The sequence below is a fragment of the Antedon mediterranea genome, chromosome 3, assembly GCF_964355755.1.
Source record: "Antedon mediterranea chromosome 3, ecAntMedi1.1, whole genome shotgun sequence".
NCBI classification, from domain to species: Eukaryota; Metazoa; Echinodermata; class Crinoidea; order Comatulida; family Antedonidae; genus Antedon; species Antedon mediterranea.
Genome location: NC_092672.1, coordinates 3415618 through 3437533, shown reverse-complemented (window position 1 = coordinate 3437533; position 21916 = coordinate 3415618). Strand labels below are relative to the sequence as shown.

The 21916-nt window shown below is 34.1% G+C and overlaps 2 protein-coding genes across 2 annotated transcripts; both read left to right on the top strand.

Moving 5' to 3' along the window:
- Positions 1-986: 986 nt before the first annotated feature.
- LOC140044557 (amyloid protein-binding protein 2-like) lies at positions 987-10965 on the top strand. The gene is made up of 12 exons (XM_072089120.1): positions 987-1261; positions 2019-2107; positions 2889-3037; positions 3854-3977; positions 5079-5247; positions 5991-6148; positions 6607-6712; positions 7170-7294; positions 7400-7485; positions 8136-8326; positions 8811-8976; positions 9865-10965. The coding sequence occupies exons 1-12, from the start codon at positions 1007-1009 to the stop codon at positions 10101-10103; spliced, it is 1857 nt and encodes a 618-aa protein (XP_071945221.1). The 5' UTR covers positions 987-1006; the 3' UTR covers positions 10104-10965.
- A 1554-nt stretch (positions 10966-12519) lies between these two features.
- LOC140044556 (zinc finger CCHC domain-containing protein 8-like) lies at positions 12520-21285 on the top strand. The gene is made up of 11 exons (XM_072089118.1): positions 12520-12677; positions 12946-12988; positions 13763-13837; positions 15126-15207; positions 15357-15514; positions 16104-16224; positions 16778-16902; positions 17321-17463; positions 18189-18301; positions 19266-19467; positions 19817-21285. Exons 1-11 carry the CDS (start codon positions 12542-12544, stop codon positions 20602-20604), a joined length of 1986 nt encoding a protein of 661 aa, XP_071945219.1. The 5' UTR covers positions 12520-12541; the 3' UTR covers positions 20605-21285.
- Positions 21286-21916: the final 631 nt, after the last annotated feature.

Below are 21916 nucleotides of genomic sequence, written 5' to 3'. Positions count from 1 at the left end.
CAACTTATATTTTATCATTATATTAAAGTGTTCTTATAATATTTAATCATCGTCTGTCTGTGTGTTGATTGAGTCACTTTATGTGGATAGATAGTTTTTTTTTAATCTTAATCATATTTTCACCATCATGTATGTGATAGAGTGGACACGTGCCTCATGTGTTAAAGTTATTTTTAATTTCTTTATGACGTGTTTTAGGCATTCGTCCAATAGGCCTAATTTGCTTTTTTTTCTTTTCGTAATCCCCGCTATAACTATATAGTATAACATCCTCTTATACTGAATGTAAATACAAAAAATATACAATTTTTTATTTATTTCCTTCATCCTGATATTAAATATCGCTATTATTTATAAATAAAATAAATTGTGCATATCACGAATTTTGTATTGAATGATTTTAATTTTGTCACCATTGATGAACTAGAGGGCGCGATACAGCAGTATAGCCAGAACCATATATTCAATATAATATGGCTCTGAGTATAGCAAAACAGAGAATATAATATTTTTCTGAATGATATATTGTAATAGTAAATAAGTAAGTGGAGAAAAATAAACTTACTGATCCCTAAGTATGCCTACTATAAAACACTAACGCTCTTAACGATGGTCCAGTCTCAGGCCTCTACAGTAGGTCTAGGAATTTATAAACGTCTGTTAAATTTTCTGAAAGTCTGGAGGAACTATTACTAATTAATTCATGGTGGAAATTTTGTTCATTTTAGAGAAAATTATGGACTTAGCTGATTGAGCCCCTCCCTAATTAATTTTGGATACGCCCCTGAAAACATTCAATCAATTGTGCATAGGCTACTACTGTCCACGTCCCAATGATACATTGCTGCAGTCGGCCTATAGAAGGCATAACTCATATAATAGATTAGTCAGTGATAAAAAGTCTGTTAAAACACAATTAACAGATTAACTATTTTGCAGTAGTTTTTATAAACACGATGACCCAATTAATTAATCAATTAATTAAAACTCATTGATAAAAATAGTCATGATGATGTTGATTCTTGGTGGCGCTCTAATTTCTTTTGTTCGCCCCGCCGAAGTTTACCGTGTTTTGCCGATCGACGTAGAGCGATCAAAACAAATAGGGAAAATGGCCCAGCCTTGTGCAGCTAGTGTGTTGGAGTGGGTCCCAGAAACGCTTTATAATTCAGCAATTACAGCTGTAGTAGCCAGTTATTCAAAACATAGAAAAGAACTCAGATGTCTGACAGAAAATATACAATTTGATGTTTATTATAAGGTAGCATATGCATTGCAAAAATTACTTAAATGACCGAGGCGTAGGCCTACTGTGTGTGCGACGTGTATGTAGGCCTATGAACTATGATGAAAGCTCAGCAGGCAGGTCGACCGACTTTTTTGCTGACTATTGAATAAATGTAAAATGCTAGCTACTCTAAGATGGGCTAGCCTTCTGCCTAGGCTTACAACTCTATGCGGATTTAATGAACAATTAATATTTGTTGCATAAGATAGACATTTATTAAAATTTAGATATTAAAATTAGTTATATTTAGGCCTAGCCTAGGCCTACATACAATACATTTCAGTCAATAATAATGCAAAGACTAATTAAAAATAATTACTAGGCCTAGCCGTTTACTACACTATGCAAGATACTGTACATATGATAGCCTATTCTATATTCCTTCTAGAACTATTACTAGGCCTACTAATGCATGCTCTGTATATACAATGTGAATTCTGCAGTCCAGTACCATTTTCTCTTGCTACACACATCTAGGTACCACACCTTTCCATTGAATAAAAGTAAATATTATAATAATTAATATAAATTAAATTTTATGAAAATTGCATTGATTACAACTTCGCCACTTTTACAATACAGTTGGTTATGTGTAGCGACATTAAATTTTAATAAAATATTATCAAAATGCTTTTTTTTTCACTGACTGCATATTTTTCTATTTATAACAAATTAACAATTACATATTTAGTTTATTTGTTCATTAAATAAATTGAATAATATGTTGCAGCTTTATACACAAGGTCGACTATGTCAGCTTGGATTGGAATTTTGTGAATTGGATATATTTGCAAAGGTTCTAACAGTTAGTGATAAAAGGTAATAGTCTGTACAGTATGCTTTTCAATTCAATTCAATAATTTGTATTTCTAATGCACTTGTCAATTGTATGACCCACTATACGACCCCCGGGAGAGGTGCGTCATGGGTGCGTCATTTACAAATAATTACTGACGCAGGGGTGCGTCAAAAAACCTAGATGGTACGTCACATCAATGAACAAGGTGTGTCAATGTCCGTCACTTTACCACCCACCATATCATAAACAACATAGTCACAGTGCGTCAAAAAGGGTGCGTCATGGTCACCTAAAGGTAAGTCACCTTTTTGACGCACGGGTACGTCATGGTATTCAAAAGTATGACGCACATCGGACAAATGACGCACCTCTCCCGGGGGTCGTATAGTGGGTCATACAATTGACAAGTGCATAACAGATAAACTTGATATTTATTCCTACAAATGTGTCCAAATCAGTAGAATATGAAAATAGTCTATTGTATGCAATGTAACATAAGTCATTTGAGCAGTTGTGAGTCCAATACCTATCTACCTGTATACTCGCATTGCTGCATTCTTTAGGTGAGACATTAAGCTGTTGGTCATAATGCAATTGAAACTTGCAAATAGACATAATTTGTGTTTGATCTGTATTTACATTAAATGGTCATAATAGTAAGTGGCATTGTACTATTTTGTGATTGGTCAGTGATGACATCATCATTGGGTGTTGCCATAATAAAATGGAAATACTTGAATTTTACTGTATCGTATCTCAGGATAATCTTTTAGCTTAATGTTGTTTTTTTTTATATTGTAGGCATTTATTACATCATTGTTTCCAAGCACTGATGGACCATGGGGTCAAAGTGGCAACTGTACTCGCTGAGGCGTATTCAGCTTACGCCCAGATTAGATATTCTCATCGAGTTCAACTTGATAAAGCTATTCAACTTGGCTTTTCTTTAGGTACGTGTACATCTATCTCTTTCACAAACGTATGTAAAAGTATGCATCACATGTGTGATGTATCAGATGTAGGACAATTGCTACCATATCATAAAAAAAAGAAGCCTATGGGCTTCTTTTTTAGGGCTCTTGGGTACTGTAGGCTTCTTTTCTAGATGAATACATAAACTTAGCTATTCATTGTGATGTGTCAGATGTAGGACATAAAGCCTTGAATGGGCTTCTTTGTTCGAGATTACTTTTGCAAACTACAAATCAGGACTTCTTTTCAAGGTTTACGGTTATGTGTTTTGTATAGCAATACATTTATCACATGTACTGTATACTGTAGCATGTCGTACACATCTTCTGTACATGTTAGATAAACAAGATGGTAAACTACTGGACATTATAAAAACTGTGATATACTCTCTTATGTCTACTACCCATTGATTCTACATCTTCCGCTGTATTCCAGCAACAGCTGCCAGATTCACAGACTGAAGATAGCTGCTTGCCTCAAGAGATTCCAAACTGCTGTTATCTAAATGTTGATTCAGAGTCTAGAGAGTGTTGTTATAATAATGCTGATTTAAGCTCTGTCTACACTATCACACTAGTTAGTGATGTGCCCAAATATGGTAGTGATGTGCCCAAATATGGTAGTGATGTGCCCAAATATGGCAGTGGTATGACATCATCATGTCCATATAAAGCTTGATTAGTGTAGAAAGAGCTTTAGTTGTAAATGACAATATGTCATCATTTTTACTTTTTAATAAATTAATTTTGTTATTTTATTTTTGAAATTAATTGTCACAATTGTGGTTTTTACAGGTGGTTTTTTAACCGAGGCTGGATGGTACCCTCAGGCCGAGAAAGCTACTGAGGCATGTCTTGCGCTCTGTTCTCAATCAGAAGACATCAAATATTTACGGAAATCTCTTGAGTGTTGCATCCGGTTAGTTACATCTCATAAAATTATGTAGTTTAGTTTTTTACCGATATTGTCAAAAATTTCAAAAGCAAGGAAATCCTTTTTCAGGATCCTGGGCGTTGAATTATTGAAAGACAAATATATAAATGAATGTATATGAGTTACTGAAAATTGCAATAGAAAAACATTATCAAGACATGCAAAATACCTAAAGTTCTGTCTGCCTGACTATCAAATTAGTTTGACAAAAACAGTGTGATGTGCCCAAATATGGTAGTGATATGCTTAAACATTGTAGTGATATGACCTCATCATGTCCATATATGTGGACATCACATTTTTTGTCTCATAAGGTTTGATAGTACTTTACATAAACTCTGGAATAATCTTTCACCAGATATTTGATATAAGTATGATAACTTTATTTCATCCACATAGGAAAATATTTTGAGTGCTTTTCACAATAAAGTACAAAAATATATAAAAACGTTTCATATTAAAAATAATTAATTACAATATTTAAAAACACTATATATTATTATTTAACAATGTACAAGTATGAACATAAAACTACAATTGACTATATAAAAAATAGAAAGCTGCAATACATCAAAAATTTCAAAAATTATGCAAAATCATTTAACAGTCTAATAGAATACGGAACAAAAGAATTAAAATATCGCATAACCCTACTATTGCATGATCTCAGCACATTTAGTCTTTTTGATCTCATTTTAACATAATGTTTATTTAAAGGGTGGTTTGAGTCGTCGCATATTTTCATAGCCTTATTTCTTATGATTTTGTTGCAAAGGATATTCGCAGCTCTATAAATTCATTAAGTTTGCAATCGTTTAAAAATTTGATCTAACTGGTTTTTTTCTCTTGCTTCTTGTGATATTGTAGTCTTTAAAAACGTTTTCATAATTTTCCATTTTTATTGTTTATATTTGTAAGTGTTAACTGGACTTCAAGGAAGAACAATGTACAAATATTGAATGAATATCCAGAATAAAGAAAGATTTCTATCTATCTATCTAAACATATTATTTAGAATATGGCATCATACATTTACAGTAGTATTGTATAACAGTCTGTAACAACTCAAATGATTTAAAATCTCAGGCTAGTTTACGTGCGCAATGCCAACTGCAAGTACCAGTCATCAGAAGAAACATATCGACGAGCTTTACGTACAGCAGACAAGCTAATGGCTAGGAATTCGGTTGTGAATTTAGCTGCCGTCCATGGTGAAATGTGTGCCCTGCTTTATGCTAGGAGCCAATATGACGAGGTAATGTAAAAGACTATTGATTGATAACTTTATTGCAGAATAAAAATTGCAGAATAAAAATTGCAGAATAAAAATTGCAGAATAAAAATTCAATATATGCATCAAACAATACAAAACGTAAAATCACACTAAAGCTTGGTTCCCACTAGAACGTAACGCAACGCAAGCGTTTTAACCAATGACAAGCGAAGTTATAGACAGTTAGCAATCACAAGCGAATAAGCCATCGCTTGTGATTGGTCAATTCACTTGCGTTGCGTCCTAGTGGGAACCACGCCTAAGTGAAGAGATTTGAAGATCATAACAGATAGTTTGTAGTGCACCTAACAAGATCATTTTCACAATTCAAAACTCTTAATCATTTGAGCGCCTTGAGCACTTTAGTGGATATGTGCGCTGTATAAATCTTATTATTATTATTATTAATCTAAAACCGTAGACGCACTTGCTCATATATCCCAACATGCTTCTGTTTACAGGCACATCTTCTTTAACTTCCAAATAGCAGGCAAAACTTGTTAGCATTTATTTCATCAACTTCAATTAATATATCGGAGTTGTCATGTAATAAGGTTAAAAGTTGTATAAATAAAAACATTGTATAAATAATTATCTTAACAATTTAAAACTGATATTCTAAATAACTATTGTTATGCTGATTTTATGACCTAAATATTTTATGCAATGTTTGTGGCTACACATTGACTGAATTTTTTGACAATTTTCTTCTCTTGTCTCACTAGGCTCATAAACACTGTGTACAAGCGTTAGAGAGTTTACACTCTGGTATGCCAATTAAGAGCTCTATAGATATACTAAGACAATCGTCAAAAGCTTGTGTAGCTAAAAGACGTTTTAAGAAAGCAGAGATACTTATAACACACGCTGTTCAACTAGCAAGGTAGAGTATCATCAATAAAGTAAATTGAGTACAGACCTTCTAACTCTCCCGATGAGGGTGCGAGTCTCCCCATATTTTGAGTCATCTCCCGTGAGTCTCCCGATATTTTGAGTCATCTTCCGTGAGTCTCCCGATATTTTGAGTCATCTCCCGTAAGTCTCCCGATATTTTGAGTCATCTCCCGCTCTCCTGCAATTTCCTTTCCAATTTTCAATAGCGCCCTCTATAGTTTCACATATTTTAAAAATAATATAGCACACTCTATTATTGGGACATGATTTCGTTCCTCCCATTATTTTATTTTTTTCAAGTTGGGAGGTCTGTAATAATAATAATAATCACCATACTTTTTATTCATATTCAAAATTTCAAATATAATTTTTCAGTACCTACTACTAGCTTTTATTTTCTGATTTTACTGTTCTAATAACTTATTTATATTTTTTATAATTTTGCAGGGAATATTTTGGTGTACGTCATCCCAAGTACTCGGATGCTCTTTTAGATTATGGGTTTTATCTTCTTAATGTAGATTCTATATGCCAATCTGTTACTGTCTACCAGGTGAGAAGGCCGAACACTTTATGCAAATCTACATGATCTTCAACATACATTTTTCCCAAAATCCGAGAGATTTAAAAATTGCTGATATTTCATAAATATAACTGAACACAACCCTCAAAATAATTTCTATACTAAAAAAAAGCAATAAAACGGTTGATTTTAAACTCCAGTTCCACACGCTGAAATCTGATGCATTCAATCAAATAACCTTATATGCAGAAAACTAGAAAGTCTATGCTTATATAGTGCCCTCTATGTCTTCATTGTGTGCTTCCTAAAATGGATTTTTAGAGAACATCATAGTGTGATGTGCCAAAATATGGTAGTGATATGCCCAAAAATGGTCACATCACATTTTTTTGTCGCATAAAGTTTGATAGTGTAGACAGAGCCTTACATGTGGGCCAGTTTGCTACTGAATCAAGCATTGAATAACATTTTTCGTGTCTGTTTTCAGCAAGCCCTTGATATTAGGTTGTCTGTATTTGGCGGTAGGAACATCCATGTAGCTGTTGCACATGAAGATCTAGCCTATGCATCTTATGTTCACCAGTACAGTTCAGGAAAATTTGACGATGCCAAGTAAGCCGAATATTCAGTATCAATTATTCAATCTTCTTAATAATAATAAATAATATTTGGCTTTTGAGGTTTTATTTTGAAATCTCTCACGTTTTTTTTCTTCAGAATGCATGCAGAACGAGCAATAGAGATAATAACACATATATTACCAGAAGATCATTTACTACTAGCATCATCTAAAAGGGTCAAAGGTTAGTTATTAGAATATACTACCTAATAAAGGGACACATTAGTGTCCAATAAAGTGTCCCTTTAATGGGTTGTTTATTTCGCAGGAGAGTGTCCCCTTAATAGGGATGTGCCCTGCATAGTGTTATACTGTATGTTAACATTGCATTTCCATTTGCTAATACGTTGGTACAGCTTAAAATTAGTTTTAAAATGAGTTAACTTGCTTATCCACAATCTCATGCTGTCTCTTCGTTGAGCACCTCGTCTTTTTAGCCTCTCTTTACCCAGGTGTATTTTTTGAATTTCTTATTTATTTATTTATTTATACTGGGTAACCTCTTCAGTCAGACTGGTCTCCCAGAGGGCCCAGTTATTGTATGATCAGTGGCTGTGTGTGTACTAGTACATCAGGGTAACCCCCTAATCGTCTCGAAAGATGTACTAGGTTCTTTAAAGTGCACGATGCGTACACTGGATCTACGGTTTATCCTTATCCAAAAAGATTGTTCTTCAACCAAAACCATGGAACGAGTGAGCCTCTAACTCTTGCCAATGTTATTGCTACGTAATTACGGCTCCACTGTCTTAACCGCTTGGCCACATAAATAAATATAAATGGGTACCAGTGAACTCTCTCAAACATAGATCATTTTATTCTCATGTCTTTCAGCACTTATATTAGAAGAAATTGCAATTGATTCTCAAGACAAAGTTTGTGAGGCTAAACTTTTACAAGAAGCCCAAGATCTACATCTATCATCACTTAGTCTAGCAAAAAAAGCTTTTGGAGAATTCAATGTGCAAACAGCCAAACATTATGGCAACTTAGGAAGGCTATATCAATCAATGCATCGATATAAGGCAAGAGTTTGCATCATTCTTACCTATCATCATCAACATCTTTATAATATTATTACCAACGTTTCCATCATTAATGAGTCCAGGCTTGTAATATATTGCTTATATATATTTTTGGAAGGGGTATACATTGTTCATGATGGTGGCAACTTGTTTAATCTCCCTTTGTAAAATTCCCCAATTTTTAACATTAAAAACACTTTCAAAATTCTACACTTTCCAGAAAACCAGTGGCCGTATTCACCATTTACACTTAGGCTAAGGGAAACACTTACACTTAAAATTAAGAAAAATCTCCTATCTAAGCTAAGTGAATACATTATAAGGAAAATACTTAAATAGTTATTGAGTTAAGTGAAATACTTAATATTTAGGGGAAATATCTCACTTGATTGGTGAGTACGACCACTGACAAGAGCCGGCCCGAGGGAGTCAGTTGTTGAGTTGCATGACTGTACAATAATTTATATAATGTTTTTGTATTTAGGAAGCTGAATTAATGCATATCAAAGCTATTGAGATAAAGGAACGCTTATTAGGAGAAGAAGATTATGAAGTTGCCCTCTCAGTTGGCCATCTAGCCTCACTGTATAACTATGATATGATGAGGTATACAGAAGCTGAGTCCTTATACCTTAGGTCTATAGAAATTGGTATGTAAATTGTTTTTTTGTTCATTAACAGTACATTTGTCTCATAATAGGACCAATTTTGAATGGTCTCTCACAAACACCATGCATTCATTAACAGTACATTTGTCTCATAATAGGACCAATTTTGAATGGTCTCTCACAAACACCTTGCAGTCATCTACTAGATAGATATGTTTTGATTGTCAGCTCAAAACAGCCTTCGAATACGCCTAATGTTATGCTTTCTATTGTGTAATATTAACAATGTTATACTTTATATTGTGTAATATTAACAATGTTATACTTTATATTGTGTAATATTAACAATGTTATACTTTATATTGTGTCATTTTAACAATGTTATACTTTATATTGTGTAATTTTAACAATGTTATACTTTATATTTATATGTAATTATTTCAGAATTTATATACATAGATTCACAATATACATACTGACATATAAAAACCAACCTCCTCCATCTCACCCTCCTCCCTCTGCTTCGCCCTTCCCTCCATCTCACCCCTCCCTCTGCTTCCCTCTTCCCTCTGTCTCTCACCCTCTTCCCTCCGCTTCGCCCTTCCCTCCATCTCACCCCTCCCTCTGCTTCGCCCTTCCCTCCATCTCACCCCTCCCTCTGCTTCCCTCTTCCTTCTGTCTCACCCTCCTCCCTCTGCTTCACCCTTCCCTCTGTCTCACCCTCCTCCCTCCGCTTCGCCTTTCCCTCCATCTCACCCCTCCCTCTGCGTCCCTCTTCCCTCTGTCTCACCCTCCTCCCTCTGCTTCACCCTTCCCTCTGTCTCACCCTCCTCCCTCTGCAACCCATTTGAACAGGTGTCTGCTTCTATAACCAAAACACATTTGCTAGAGCCAATATCGTTATATTATTCTTGTATTTTGGTTCTACAGGTAAAAAACTATTTGGTCCTGGCTACAGTGGATTAGAATATGACTACCGCGGTCTCATACGATTGTATTCCTCTCTCAACCATTATGATAAAGTGTTTGAATTTCAAGAAATTCTCTCTAACTGGATGACGTTACGAGAGATAAATCGCAACCCAGATGATATACTTGAATACATTACTAACTCACGAGCTGAAGAGAGCGTAGAAGAAGTTTTGAAAAAGTTTTTTAAACTAGAATGATCTTATTAGTGTTGTTTCCATGTTATCAGAAATTGTCTTCAATTCGTAGTAACCAGGATTTGAAAGTTTCCATCATAAATAACTTCAAAATTAAGGTATAAAGTCTAATTTGGGAAAATAATATTTATAAATAATCGCCAAGATATGGAAATACCGCCACAGTAAGCCGACAGGATCATGCTATTCATTGTTCGACATTAAGAATGTTTTTTTTTTTTTCAAACTGAAATACTATCTTGAAAAATATTTACTCAACATACCAACAATCCGTAGCATCAAGAATGCCAAGATGATTATCATATTCGGTTTTTTAATATGGTTTATTAGCCGTAAAAGTGCTCTTTCTTTGACTTGTTTTCCCCTCTTTTTTAAAATTGGAAGTTGGACTGAAGTTATTTTTTAAATGAGAAAGTGGAATTGGAAACTCGATACGCAATATTTAAATGTTAATGTATGTTGTTGGGAGTTGTTTAAGTAGATGCTGATTATGTTGTGTGCAGGGCTGCACTGTCAGGTCAACGGTTACTCTGTCAGGTCAAAGGTTACTCTGTCAAGCTATATTTTGTTGTTTATGTGATGTGTTAAGCACGAGTATTTCTGTTGCTTTTGTAAAGATAGATTTGTCAAATATGTAATTCTGAAATTTAGAATGAACTGATCAGTTTAATGTTAAATTGTTTGTTGCTTCTTATGCTTTTAAAGCCTTTTTCTTATGTACTGTAATCTATTCTTAATAGAATTCTTGTAATTTTTACTAGACACACGTAATGTTATTCTTTAAGCCTTTCTTTACATTTTATAAGCTTAAAAGTAAAACCTATATTTGTATTATATCATGTCATATTTTATCTCCCCCTTCCCCCTCCCCCAAAAAATGAACAATATACCATATCGTGCCTACTTGACATGAACAATGATAAATGCAGCTTGTATAGATTTTAAACGACAAGGTGGAAAAGGCAATTTGTAAATGTGTTGTAGTTCACAATAATACATGGTTTAAGGGTTTTATGATTAGTGTCACAGATGAGAACAGTAGCCTACAGTTAGCTATAGGCTAGCTTGTTTTCCAAAAGTATGTTACCCTAAAAAATTACTAAAAAAAACTGAATATACTTAATATTGTTATGAACTACGACATAATGAAACTGCATTATGCCTAAATACTAATTTGATATTATATATATTAATATTTTAACATATAACTATAAGAAAGATGCGATTTTTTGATCTATTAAACTGAAAAAAATTCAGTATTGAATCATGTATTTATTATGGGAACTGTGATCATTCATCTGATAATGTGTTCATATTATCTCCTATCTCTTATATAAAGCTAGATTGGCTTATTCCAAAACTACTTATTGTAAAAAAAGAAATCACAATAATTTATTAATAATGTGTTTATAAGTTGCTTAACTGTTACGTCATGTAGAATTTTAAACTGTTAATTTAAAAATCTAAACTTTCTAAACGTTTTTATCTATAACTACACAATTATTATATAATTGTGAGGTGTTAGGGCTGTAGGCTATATTGGCTTATACATGAGGATCATGAAAGGATTATCCTTTACATGCATGTACCCTTTTTTGCATACAAATTTGGGCAGGCTAATAAATGAATCAGTACCCAGGGACTTTAACAAGTGGGTCATTGAGGAGGAACAGGTGTTTACCCTAAAATATAAAGTTATTATCCACAAGCCCCAGGGTATTTCTATTTAAATAATAAATAACTATTTCTATTATGTTTGGAGACTGTAAGTGGTGGTAACGTATCATAACATTTATTAAAATATATATTTCCTCTCCTTAATATATTATATGTTGCTTAAGTAAAGACTGGATGGTGAGCATCAGTGTATAATAAATGTACTCTATATGTATACAAGAAAAGCTAACTGGACATTTAGTAGAGTCTCTTACTACAGTAATGGTCATTGTAGTGGACATTGGTTACCATGGTAATTATTTAAATATCCAGTTGTGAAAGTGTTTTTCTAGTAAATTTAAAAGGACAACTCTTATTGGCTGTTTCCATGGTGTGTTGCAGCTATGGTAACAGTAATACTTTGTAAAATGCTTATATGTGGACATATATTTGTTATTTTCAATCTTTATCTATAGATGTGTCGTCTTTGTTATAGATACTGTAGCTATAATCTATAAAGTAAGAAAATAAAAGCATGGAACAACCAAGTTTTTATTTGCAATGTTTGTTTTTTGTTTGATTCTTTTGAATTTAAAATATTTATTGTTACTGTAACGTGCACGGTGTCGACCTTTCCATAGAAAAAACGCATTATATGCGCAGTAAACAATTAATTTGACGCATGGTCAACCGTGTCGATAGCCTCACTACAACAAAAACGAGACGGGTGATATCCCAACAGATAGAGGGCGATGTACAAAATGGCCGCCACAAATGAATGCGATATGGATTTTACCACCGTGGATAATGACTTTAAAAATGAGACTTTAGATGAAAGTGAGGAACCTTTGCCTGAGAGTAAACTTGTCAAAAAGAAATCTAATTCTAAAGCAAACAGAAAAAATAAGCGTAATTTACAGAATATCCTTTATGATGTTTTAGCATAGTGAAAAGTGTATATCTATCAATCAGTGTTTATAATGACGCCACATGAGTGCTGGTGGCGTAGGTTTAGTGTTCATAAACAATCAACAGGAAATGATCTTCCTGGCCTAAATGGATCTTTTCTTAAATAAAGTTGAAATAAACTTAGTGTAATATAAACCAGGCTATAGACCATTTATTTCTGTTTCTAGGATCAACTATTTTCTATTTAGAATGTCTGAATTCCTTAATTTTTATAAATTACTTGAGGAACTAAAGTACAAAGTGAGACTGGTTATAGAGCCCAAGTAAGTAGTTTGCTTTGGTTACTTAGTGCTGTACTTGTTTAGTAATAATACACTTTTCAAATTTAACGTTATAAAAGAAGAAATAGGACCCCAGCGGAAATAAACCGTAAGGTTTTATTGGGTCATCCTGAGCTTTATTTTTTTACTTTTAAGTTTATATTATGCACTTGTCAATTGTATGACTCACTATACGACCCCCGGGAGAGGTGCGTCATGGGTGCGTCATTTACAAATAATTACTGACGCAGGGGTGCGTCAAAAAACCTAGATGGTACGTCACATCAATGAACAAGGTGTGTCAAGGTCCGTCACTTTACCACCCACCATATCATAAACAACATGGTCACAGTGCGTCAAAATGGGTGCGTCATGGTCACCTAAAGGTAAGTCACCTTTTTGACGCACGGGTGCGTCATGGTATTCAAAAGTATGACGCACATCGGACAAATGACGCACCTCTCCCGGGGGTCGTATAGTGGGTCATACAATTGACAAGTGCATTACAACCGTCCATTATTGTATTTTTATTTATGTGCTCGTATAGAATTGAATTGTACTCTTAGCTATGCACCTTTTTCAATAATTCTTGTTGGCCTTTTAGCGCTGTTAGACATCAGTAAATAGAATAGCGCTTTATAAAAGTTTATTATTATTATTATTTACAGTCTATTAATAGATTGAATAGCAAATAATTGTTTACAATGAGCAGTGAAACCCATTAATGATAATCCTGAAATGTATTATCACTAAAATTAATATTCAACTTTTTTGCAGAAGTATACATATAGAGAATGAGGAATGTGATGGACCTATTGCACAGGTGGTGTTTATGAACCATGCTTTAGTAAGGTAACTAACTTCACATATGAAAATAGAAGATTTTTTAAAGGACAACTTGACCGGGACCATATTTTAACAATCGCAAAATTAAAGAAATTACCGCTCGCCGTACAGTCGTCGCCGTCATTGGTGTGACGTCAATGGTGCATCGCGATATCTACTTAATGAGTTTTTACTGTTGTTAACATACAGTACATGAGATAGTATTGCGATGCACCATTGACATCACAGCAATTGACGGCGACAGCTGTACGTTGAGCGCGTACAGCGATATCCTTAATCTCGGGATTGTCATATGTACATCCCTAATACGTTGTTAAAATATGGTTCTGGGTCAAGTTGTCCTTTAAGTCTTTGTTGATCCCACTCATCGGCAATCATACATTTACATTTTGGTGTCCTGTGATGTCACATCTGTTAAGATGCCATTATCAATATTTAACACACTTATTGATCAGTACAGTATCACTATTATCACATCATTATAATCATTTGCATCATTATTATCATCATCATTATCATCATCATTATCATCATATCAAATACAGCCTCAACTTTCATTAAGGGCATGTAGCACAATGTGTTGGACGCCGGATTACCGATCGTGAGGTCGTGGTTGAAATCCAACTCTCGCTGCATTACTTGTATCCTAGGCAAGGCACTTTACTTGCATTTGCCTCTCCCCACCCAGGTATATTAAATGGGTACTGGTTAGATCAAGACACAACTTGTATCCTAGGCAAGGCACTTGCATTTGCCTCTCCCCACCCAGGTATACTGTATTAAATGGGTACTGGTTAGATCAAGACACAACTTGTATCCTAGGCAAGGCACTTGCATTTGCCTCTCCCCACCCAGGTATATTAAATGGGTACTGGTTAGATCAAGACACAACTTGTATCCTAGGCAAGGCACTTGCATTTGCCTCTCCCCACCCAGGTATATTAAATGGGTACTGGTTAGATCAAGACACAACTTGTATCCTAGGCAAGGCACTTGCATTTGCCTCTCCCCACCCAGGTATATTAAATGGGTACTGGTTAGATCAAGACACAACTTTGTGCTGATTACTACCTGCATTTTATGGGAGTATGTTTTCATACAGTACGTGTTTGATCCAACAAATGACCGGGGTAATGATGATATGTAAAGCGTCTTTGAGCATGATTACTCATGAAAAGGGAGCTATATAAATGTAGTATTATTATTTTATTCACACAAACAAAGAGAGAGGAGGTAAATCACTAATAATACGTGAAATAAAAAATGAATATTAATAATATCTTTTTTTTTACAGGCAATATCGTCAGGAAATAGAGGAATTTTTTGAGAATCTTTCAAAAAGAATAGAAGATGATCATAGAAACCTTAGGCCACAAGTAAGTAGTCATTTATTTTAGTTTTATCATCTTGTTAAAATTATCGTAGAGGTGTACTGTGACATTTGGCCGTTTAAAATATGGGATCTACCCCCTGAACTTTCCAGTAAAATAATGAATAATGAAAAACATATTTTTGTGTTTTTCAGAATTCATCACTTACACTGTTTAAAAATGATCGTCAGAAGGAGATGGCGTTTACGGCCATAGGAAATGTGCAATATTTTAATCGATTCTGCATTGATACAATTGGCAAACCACTGTGCAATGATAACCCACGGTTGACAGCTGGTTGGACAATACCGGAGTATCCTATATAACAACTGATTTGATTGGATAATTTACTTGATTGTCTTGAATATTTGATTCTGCAGACAGTATTCATCCGCTTTTTGTAGCGTAGTGAGAGATTATTTAGAGCAATTTGAGGGTTAGGTTAATATTTAAGAGTTATGTGCTGTAAGTTGATATTTAGGAGATAGGTTATATGGTATGGGCCTGTTGCCCTCAGCAGACATGATACTGCAGGATGTTTATTGTCATTAGACATGATACAGTTTGAAAATTTGCTCCAAATCCAGGTTCCACCATTGTGACAGGATTTTTAATGACCACTACCATATTTTTTTTAAAGCATCAAATTGCCATTAACAGTGTTGCATGGTGGACATAATAAGGATAATTCCTAATCAATATTATTAACGAGTTAGAAAATCCGTAGAAGAGATAGGCACCGCTGGGAGATATGGCTTATGCCTGTGTATCATATCATGATGAGTACTACTACAGTATCCCATCTGCTATGCCCCTACGATCATCTAGGTCATGGGACAAGTAGGACTACAAAATTGTACGCTTGTTTTAAAAGAATGAATATTTTTCCTGAATAGTAGTAGTTATGAGCAAATGTACACAGAATCACTTCCTGTTGATGAACAGCCAAGTGGTAACAAGAGGCAAAAGGCGTGCTGCTTCAACTGCGGTGAAGATGATCATGCTGTCCGTGATTGTCCACAGGTACTGCAGCCTACTACAGTACATCGCATGTTTTTTTTTTATAATTTGATATACCAGTATTTGACATATTTCTTCTTTACACTGAGTGACCTCTTCAGACTGTTCTACCAGATGGTCCAGTACAGGATCATTATCAGCACACCGGGAGACAATCCTGCACTTTTTTTTCATTCTCTTTTTTAATATCAAAAAAGTAACCAGTTCTCTATCATTTACATAAGCAATGTACAGTATATACACATGACCAATAGCTTTACATCCCATCCGAAGGACAAGGTAACAAGGAAAGTACCTTTCCTAAGTATAACAGCAATGGTACAGACAGGTCTCAAACCCATGCTTTTAGTTACCCTAGTTTGATATTCCTTACAATTACGCCATATTGCTCACTTCTTTTGGGACAGATTTTGAAGGTGATGTTTTAATTTATGATAATTATTTTAGCTTAAATACCTTGGATGGTTTATTTGTTTATTTTCATATTCTAAATAAATTCAGTATGAATACATCAACTTTACCTTTTTTAAATTAAATTTCAAAATTTTATTTGCAGCCTCAAGATCTGGTAAGAATTGGTATTAATAAAAAAAAGTTCATGTCAAAAATGTCAAATATGTCATCAAAAAGGTATCACGTCGACGAGGATAACATTGAGAAATTTAAGCCAGGTCATTTAAGGTAATGTCAGAATAAATTATTATAATAATATTAAAAAGCTGTATTGAAATATTGCTGCAGTATATAATTGATTGATTGATTTTATACGATAATCATAATATAGTTAAAATATACAATGTACACATTAAAAAAGAATACCAGGATAACCCATTAAGTTGACGAATAAAAAGTAAACTTATTTCCAATGGGGTCCAATCCATATTAATTAAGAAAGTGAGTGGTTGGGCCTAGTACAATATATGATTAAGTTGGACGCAGTAAAAATGGAAAAACAAGAAAATACATATAAAACAAGATAACATCGAAAAACAATATTATAAAATTCCAAGCTGTTCATTATTAATTGAAGGTTGCATTATTTTGTATTGATTTAAGTGAATTGATAAAAATAATAATAATTTTCACTTTTTATTTGCAGTGAAACATTACGAAATGCTCTTGGACTGAATTCAAACCAACTGCCATTGCATATTTACCAGATGCGAGTGTATAATTACCCACCAGGGCACTTAAAAGCTGCTGAAATTGTTACATCTGGTCTTACTGTGTATGATAACCCCGGTAAGTGTACACATAGGTAATGAATGCTGTAGCCAGTCTTGTCAAAAGATGTTATATAAAATTGTGATTTACATAATTACAGTAGTTCTCATATGGCAAATGTTGTTTTGCCAATCACAGAGAACTGAACAACCTAATAATAATAATCTCTCTGATAGGTAACTTCAGTAGAATAATTTTAACATGATCCCTTAAGCTCTGTCTACACTATCAAACTTTATGTGACGTGTCCATTATATGGACATGATGATGTCATATCACTACCATATTTGGACACCTTTTTTCTCAAAGTATGATAGTTTTGTCAGAAAAGTATGATAGTTTTGTCAGAAAAGTATGATAGGGGATAGACTACCTTGAGAAAGTGCGATGCTAACGCACGAAACGTTGGTAAGTTTCAATGTTTATTTTTCACCTTCATGAAAAATGAAAATTTGATTTCAAAAAGTATGATAGACAGAGCTTAAGGTAATGAAATGTTATGTAAAATGTATGAATGTATTTATTCATGGTCCTCAAGCTTAAAGGGAAACTGAGAAAATCGGATTAGGCCCTCAACGGACCCACGGCAGCAGTGCAGCGCTTACCAGATCAGCACACTGGTAGACAACCCCTACTCTTTTTAAATAGTGTACCAAATTCTTAAAGTGCTAATATGCTATGAGAGCAATTCGGAACTACAGTAAGAGAATGATTTTAATCCTTGCCTTGTTTCGTTTCTTTAGAAGACGGTGAGAGTGTAGATTCCAGGCTTAAAAACGTTCACCCTGATTATGAGCATGACAAACTTATCTGCTACCCCGGTTTCAACGTGGATATACCGCACAATGTGTTGGATGTAAGTACAGTGGTACAATCATTTTCATCAAACACACTATGTTGAGTAGTAGCACTATACAAAGTGTAGCAAAAATACATCACATGAAATATTTCACCATTAGTTAGGGTCTAATGTAAAGCACCTAGAGGGGTCAGTGATCCATTAGGCGCTATATAAATATTGTTTATTATTATTATTATAATAATAATGTCGAACATTTATAAAGCGCTCGTTATCGGAGTCTCACAGCGCAATATAAAAGAACAACTATTAAAATAGATGAGTTTTCAGGAGAGATTTGAATTGAAAAAGGGATGGAGTGTAACAGATGGAATGAGGAAGTTGGTACCAAAGAAGCCCTTAGCAAATACCTACATTAAACGCATCATTGTAGTTAAGCTATAGTTGGTGTTTAACATGCTTGCCTTTCAACTTAAAGGTCTAGGGTTCAATCCTGACATAGTACCAGGGTTCAATCCTGACATAGTACCAGGGTTGTAACTCAATGTTTCAACTCCTTAAGTATAAATAAGACTTGGTTTATAATGGCACAATATAATGGTATTTAATTCACTGTTATTGGCTGTTGTATGTTTATGAAATTAAAAGTTTTAAAAGAGGTCAAGGTGTTTTGTTGAATGTTTACCTTCTGAAGCTCTATCTACACTATCAAATGTTATGTGAAAAAAATGTAATGTGCCATGGACATGATGATGTCATATCACTACTATATTTGGGCATTTTACTACCATATTTGGGCACATCACACTTTGATAGTGTAGACAGAGCTTTACAAAGCCTAAATTATGAAAATATCCCAGTGCATATGTATAGCGAGTATAGGGCCACACTGTTGACATGTTTCGGTACTACTGTATTGCTATAGTAATATAGATAAAAAGGCTTTGTATGGAGTAATGTAATCTTAATGACAAAAGTTAACATAGACTGCATCCAATAAAAAAGTTCAATTTTTGCTTAGGAATGTGAAAGATTCAGAATGCCACCGATGCAACCAAATCAGCGAATGGAAAAGTTAAAAAGACAATTGCCAACACCAACTAAAAATAAAACTACATCGAAGAAGAGAAGCAAGAACTTCAGTGATAATGATTCGAGCGAAGAACTTAAAAGAAGGAAGATAGATAGTAGACAAGAAGAAAATATGGATATTAGTATTACAGGTAATAATATAATACTTGTTTTATGGAAACATATATGTAAAGTATTGAAGACTTGAGCTCTGTCTACACTATCAAACTAGTTTGACAAAAAGTGTTATTTGCCCAAATATGGTAGTGATATGTCCAAATATGGTAGTGATATGTCCAAATATGGTAGTGATATGTCCAAATATGGTAGTGATATGTCCAAATATGGTAGTGATATGACATCATCATGTCCATATATGGGCACATCACATTTTTTTGTGATAGTGTTGACAAAGCTTTAGAACTGCACTTTTTGTCTCAGTACATTTCATTAATAAAAAATGATACTGTAGGTTATCTTTTAATTGTCAATTGTTAACAGATAGTGATGCTGACCAGAAAGGATATTCCAGCCCTTGTGACGAAAACTTTAAGCCACCTTTGCCACCTACACCTGGTTATTCTACACCCCCGCCCCTGCCAACCTCCACACCACCGCCCACCCCAAGAAGAACATCCACACCACGCAGTCCTCAGGTTGATGCACCCGTTATGAGTCGAACCCCAAGCTGCGGTTCATTGGATAGTGAGGCTAACAACATTGGTGGCTTCTCCCCTCTCTCTGGAGCGAATTCACAAAGTAGCAGAGGGCAGTCACCGTCCCTTGACGAACTTGAACAGCAGCGGTTAAATTTGCTGTCAGCATTTGATGATGGCGACACCGAAGGGACTTCAGATACTGGTGAAATGATCAAAGTTAATGGGGAATTCTTTTCAATTACTGATACAGCAGATATAAGTGGAATGGAACAAAAAGATGGAAGTTCAGAAGAGAAAGAATCAAATGCAGACACTACGGTCAATGATGATTCACAAACACCTGATTCCACTGACCAGAGTTGTGCCGAAGAAGGCGTTGTACAACCTTCTAATAAAGATCCAGGTTATAGCTCTGAGAGAACTGATGAGAGTGATGATGTGGTGGTGAAGGAATCACCGTTAAGAGTTCCCAAAAAAGATGACCTGACGCCAAACAAATCTGGTGTTCCTCACTGGAGTAAGTTCTCAAAAGACATCTCTCCACATCCTCCAGACGAAAACCTTATGGAATCAACCGGAGTTTTTAAACGTCTTTGTGGTATACTTAAAAGAAACAAGAAAGGTGATTAATAGATGAAAGCAATAGTACAGAATTTATGATACGCATGATTCTGGAGACCATTAGTAAATTCTCTTTTATATTTGTATAAAAAAAGATATTTTTATAATGGAAGAATGTAAAGTTTACATTTGTGCTGTGTTGGCTATTCATTGTCTTGGACTTTTTATCATGATATCGTTACCATAGGGGATATTTTTATGATTATGATGTCATTGTACATAATGTATATAATTCTTCTCTTAAGATTATGATGTCATAATGCATGCATACCCATATGCTGTCATAGATAGAGATAAAGGGATTTCTTCTTGGTACATTTATGTCTCTCATTATTCCAAAGAACATCTTATCTGTAATGTTACTTGTCGTTAGTTTTATTTTATTAATGTTGTTGTGTATTTTATCGTAGAAAATGAAAACAAATATTTTGATTCTAAAAACTGAAAATGTTGGTTTGCCAGAAAAACAGGTCTCCATGATCCTATTTTCATTCTGTGACCTTTTAACAATGTATACATTTCCACTTTCAAAACTGAAAAAAACAAGACATTTTATGTCAACATCTTATTGTGAATTACAGTTTAATGTTCTAAATTGTTTGTCTTGATGTATAAACATTTTGTTTTATTGATATAAATGCAAATGTAACATTTGTAAAGTTTTTACTGAGTATTATTAAATATAAAGGTATTTTATTGTTATTTTATATTTTGTTATCTTTATTGTTACATTAGTACATATTACAGAGAAAATGGCAAAATTGTGATTCTTTTATTTTTTTACATAACTTGTAACAGCAACTATATCATAATTTGACATGTGCAGACCCACGTAATGTGCCGATTTTTCAAAAAAATGGTCGAAAATTGGCAATTTTTTGAAAAAGTCTGTGTACTATTAGTACAGGAATTTTTTTTTAAATTGGCCAATTTTCGACCTTTTTATTTTTCGATAAAACTGGTTACTATAGCACAATTGACATGCGTAAAACACATTATTCGACTCTGCGCATGTTTATTATGCTATAGTAACCATTTATGTCAAAAGTGGTTACTATAGCACAATTGACATGCACAGAACCCATTATTCGACTCTGCGCATGTTTATTATGCTATAGTAACCATTTATGTCAAAAAATAAGTGTCGAAAATCGACCATTTTTCGTAAATTTCCCTGTACTAGTACAGGGAAATTTACGAAAAATGGTCGATTTTCGACATTTTTCTGTACTATAGTACAGGGATTTTTTCCAAAAATTGCCAATTTTCGACCTTTTTATTTTTCGATAAAACTGGTTACTATAGCACAATTGACATGCGT